Source organism: Vigna angularis, chromosome 7, assembly GCF_016808095.1.
Source record: "Vigna angularis cultivar LongXiaoDou No.4 chromosome 7, ASM1680809v1, whole genome shotgun sequence".
NCBI lineage: Eukaryota > Viridiplantae > Streptophyta > Magnoliopsida > Fabales > Fabaceae > Vigna > Vigna angularis.
In genome coordinates this window covers 5,843,306-5,847,837 of record NC_068976.1, presented here as the reverse complement: position 1 = coordinate 5,847,837, position 4,532 = coordinate 5,843,306, and the positions used below count along the sequence as shown (strand labels likewise).

The window sequence follows — 4,532 nt, the reverse complement described above, 5'->3', positions numbered from 1 at the left end:
AATATACTTATTTACTTCTCACCACAAAATTGATCAAATTTCCAAATTGTATAATGATCCGGTAAAAACAAATGCAGTGAATCCCCCAAAACCACATAAAATGTGATTTTCCCACAAACTATGAAAAGCTTCAACGTCACAGTAAGAAACTTACCTCTGAGGCAACAAAAGAACTCAGAAGTGTCAAAATGAATTTTAACTTGTTGGCGACCGACAATATTCATGAACTGCATTTCTTTTCAGGTGTCTATATACATTTCACGGATTGCAGAGATATTTTCGTCTGGACCTATCCATTCACCCGCAAATGAGCAAATGAATGTGAATCATAGTTAGTCACTATTATTTAAGTAAACGTCGACGAAAAGAATCACTCCGCTTCAAGGGCAGCAATTTCATATCTGACTTCTTCTAGGTGTTCATTGATGGTCATCACAACATCCTGAACACCTCTAATAGCTTCATTTAGAGCATTGTCATACTCAGCATCTGCTTCTGCTTCTTCAGTTCCAGAAGCTTCAGTAATCTCCTGAACATGAACACACTCATGCTCCGTTGGTTTTGTAAATTTGCAATTCTCATGGCTCACCAAACGTTCAGATGGGCGACCTGCTTTCTTTAACTTCTGAATGGTGACAGTCTGTGTAGAGAGTAAAGTCATTTGTCCCCAAAGTCAACACTTTTTATGACACAACTAACCACATTTTTTTACAAGTCACAATTAACACTACCAACGTGAAAGAAAACAAAATAGTATCATTCCATTCAACACTATTACCCTTCGTTTACCTTGTAAAACTAATACTAGGATATGACTTTTGTCACATTATCTGCTTAGAAAGTAATTTTTACACGACTAAAAATAACTATACTTTTAAATTCACGTGATCACATGGCTTAAAAATGTATGACATTTTAAAAAACTCACGAATTTGTGTTTTAATCTTAATTAATTACTCTTGATAGGATTTAATGGTCAGTATATTCCTCTTACTTTGTAAATTAGAAATTCTAGTACATGGAACAATTCTAAAATCACAAGCATGTTACTAGTGATCACACAATAAAATAAGCCTAAGTGATGCAGTCTTAAGTTTGAATAATGACAGGTTTCAGTTCTTAAGTTGGAGAAAAACCCTGTCCAACCAAGTGTAGTACTGAGAGCATAAACATCAGTCTTTCCTGAAAGAGGTGGTTTGAAGCTTACAGTGGTTAACTTACGGATGTCCCAAGAAAGAGAAAAAATACAATATAGTGAGGTTTAGGTGTAGACGTGGAAGAACGCTCTAACAACATCAATATAATTAATATATAACTACTTATAGTGAAGTTAACAGGACTTCTACATGTACAACCTTAATGAAACACTTCAACAAATTAACACAGTATAACAACAGCGAGATATCAATGGATAAAGTATGCTTTGATAATATCAAGATAGCAGAGAACAAATTAAATGCAAACCATATTTGGTAACATGTTTAGTCTGATAATGAATTCCAGATAGATCGATGATAAAGCTAACTACAAGAAGATAGATTTTTAAAACAATAAAAACAATTACAAACACTGAATTTTACTTCGATAAAAGGAACTATTCTATTCGTAAAATGAAGCAGTTACATACCAGAAACAGATTCTGCTTTTCTTGATCTTGAACAGCTCTAAGAAGCTTTGCTAGATCTTCCCGGCAATAATCAGAGCTCCTAAACAATGCCTCCATTTCAAGGACCTATGCTAAATCAGGTAAAGGAAAAGAGTTAAACAAATACAGTAAAAATAAACAAAACCCCATTTTTTGTTAAGTTAAGAGAAACTAATAATGTTTAGATAATGGACACACTTTTTTCGAGCAATCACTAAACTCTACTGTTATTTCACCGCAAAGCTGCTGATAAGCCAAATCCCCTCCATTAGCCATGTAGTCAGAAAACCCCCTGACAAGTTAGACATCGAACCAAAGTCTCAAATTCCAATGTAATTAACGTTAGAAAACACTATAATGACAAGCTCCAACTACTAAACTTGTCATGGGAAAGTAACATTGGCTCGCTTAGGGATTTACTTTCTATAGAAAAGTTACATTGTCAAATTATCAAAACTCATTCTAGCTACGAAATTTAAAGCAGCTATTATAAAATTTAACAAACTTACCACACATGTCACACTTTAATAGGACGACTGTGTAAACCGCTGCATCTAAATTAGATTCATAACTTTTAAAGTAATTATTATTACAATAGCTAACAAATAGCAATCTTTCCATACATGTTAATCTATTATTGCATCACAATGAATTCTAATTCAGTCATAGAAAAAGTAAATTAAATGAAAAAAAAAATCCCTAAGGGTTCATTTACTTTTATTTCTATTTTCCTTTTTCATTTCTATTTCCACTTTTCATTCACAAAATTTTCACCTCAATTTGATATATTTTCCATTTTATTGCTTTTCGTTCTCTGTACAAATTTCTGAAAACAAGGAACATTGAGAACAGGTGACGGATGCGTAATTAAAAAGAGAAAACGAAAATGAAAACAGAAACAAAGTAAAGCACCTAGATTCGTGCATTTTACTTTATTATTACTGGACTTGAAATGCATAGTACGTAAACCAATTCTATTAGAAAACAAACAAATAAATAAAATAAAACTATTTTTCCCTAAAGCTGAAATTATGAACCCTAAAGTATAGTATCAGTAACATCGACGGAGCCATGGATTCAAACAACTGACAGAAAAAATTAATGACATTTAATTTGACGGAATCCAAAAAGCTTTGTAAGTAATTAATTAACCTTTTGAGCTTGGAATATGCTTCGGCCCTGCGTTGCTGAATTGCGAGGAAATCGCGAAGGACTACAAGGACTTTGGATGGATCAACCTCCATCGTCTCCTTTATCGAAACCTTCTTCTCGAAATCCAAATCTTCCTCCGACATCGCTGGCTGTGACGTTTTCTCACTCATGTCCTTTTCTTCAAGAAATGTAGCCACTCTTTTATACCACCCGCTACTGTCGTTTCTTTCTCTCGCACGCTCTCCCAATTTTCCCCCTCTGAAAACGACTACGTTTGGTTTGTTTTTGTAACAGAAGTTTTAAGATATAAATAATTTTTTGAAACAGAATCCCTCGTCAGAGTGTATTCAAAGTCACTATTTTTTTTAGTTTATATTTTATAATTTGAAATTCCTTGTCAGTTCATTATTTTTAGATTTTTAAAAGTATATTCTTAGCTTTTAAAAGTTGTATGCCGAAAAAAAAATTATGCAAAATGTTAGAAGATGAACGGCCAAGAAAAAAAAAATGTCAATGTCTTGCATTTACAAGCACCATATATCTTCAAATTATAAAAATAAATTACACAATATTGAAAGATAGAAAGAAATGAGTGATAAATATTGATGGTTATATTTTAGATTTCTCTTTCATTTTGATTTTTTTATTCTAGATAATATCTCAACCACTTGACACTATATCTATTCACCCTAAATATAGCTAGATCAGAAGGATATAACCTCGACCAAAATGATAATAACAAAATGTGATTAAAATGGGGATAACGACCAAAACATATGAGTTGAGTATTAGATAAAGTTAATCAAGATAAGTACCACATGGATTACATCCATTCAGGTAAAAGTCTATAAATATGATATAAATAACACAATACATGAGGTAAATTAATTGCATTCCATTAACATAACATTTATTACTATTTGATTGGGTTTTTGATGTGCAGTCCAAATATCATTTTTGTTGTTTTTAAACATTAAACATTTAATGTCATTTAATGCTTGTTCAAAACAACAAAATGTTTTTTTTATTTTCTATCATTGAGATAGCATTTGACGATTAAGCTTTTCTTCTAAGGATGTCAAGCGTTGAGTAAAAACTTCATCATTGGACGAAGTAATGTTTAGCTCATGGTATCGTTAAGACAGAGTAAAAGCTTCTTGTGATTTTTCCTTTTTAGGTAGACAATGTTTAGCATTGTTTGTGTTTTATTTGGTGTTTTTAAGTTTTAGTCTTTTAGAGTGTTCTGTCAATGACATCGTCTTGACAATGTTTCATTTTCCCGAGAGTTAAATTGAATACCCTTTAGGTATGAGAAGGTTTACGCATTTAACTTCAACTCTCTTAGACACTTTTGACTTAATAGTCGTTTAACATTGTGTCTGGGTGTTTTGACTTAGTTGTTTTTCAATTTTCTAAAATCCTAAGTGTTTTCCTAAGGTTTTTTGTGTTGGGGGGTTTTGGTTCTAAGTCTTTATGTTTTCTATAGTCTTAAGTGTTTTCTTAAGGTTTTCTGTGTTGGGAATTTTGGTTATAAGTTTTATGTTTTTTAGAGTCATAAGTGTTTACTTAAGGTTGGCCTGATATTAATTCTTTGTTTGTGTTTTTTTATTGTTCTCTTGTTTGTCTTCAGCTAGTTTAATCTTATTTTTCTTAGGTTGTATCTAGCTAGAGTTTAGGTTTCTGCTTGTCCTATTTTCCTAGTTGTATAGCCTAGTTTGGCTTTAGTGATTTTCTT

General features: G+C 32.0%; 1 protein-coding gene across 1 annotated transcript; it reads right to left on the bottom strand.

Annotated features, from left to right (window-relative positions):
* Positions 1-203: 203 nt before the first annotated feature.
* On the bottom strand, positions 204-3,078 carry LOC108337236 (uncharacterized). The gene is made up of 4 exons (XM_017573717.2): positions 2,798-3,078; positions 1,844-1,937; positions 1,628-1,732; positions 204-640 (listed from the first exon to the last, which is right to left on the bottom strand). Exons 1-4 carry the CDS (start codon positions 2,965-2,967, stop codon positions 371-373), a joined length of 639 nt encoding a protein of 212 aa, XP_017429206.2. The 5' UTR covers positions 2,968-3,078; the 3' UTR covers positions 204-370.
* Between the last annotated feature and the right edge of the window lie 1,454 nt (positions 3,079-4,532).

Coding starts and splice junctions, on each gene's coding strand:
- LOC108337236 (XM_017573717.2), bottom strand. CDS start 2,967: ATGAGTGAGAAAACGTCACAGCCAGCGATGTCGGAGGAAGATTTGGAT. Junction 1,733..1,843: donor TTAGTGATTGCTCGAAAAAA/GTGTGTCCATTA, acceptor GATTTAGCATAG/GTCCTTGAAATGGAGGCATT. Junction 641..1,627: donor AAAAGCAGAATCTGTTTCTG/GTATGTAACTGC, acceptor CTCTCTACACAG/ACTGTCACCATTCAGAAGTT.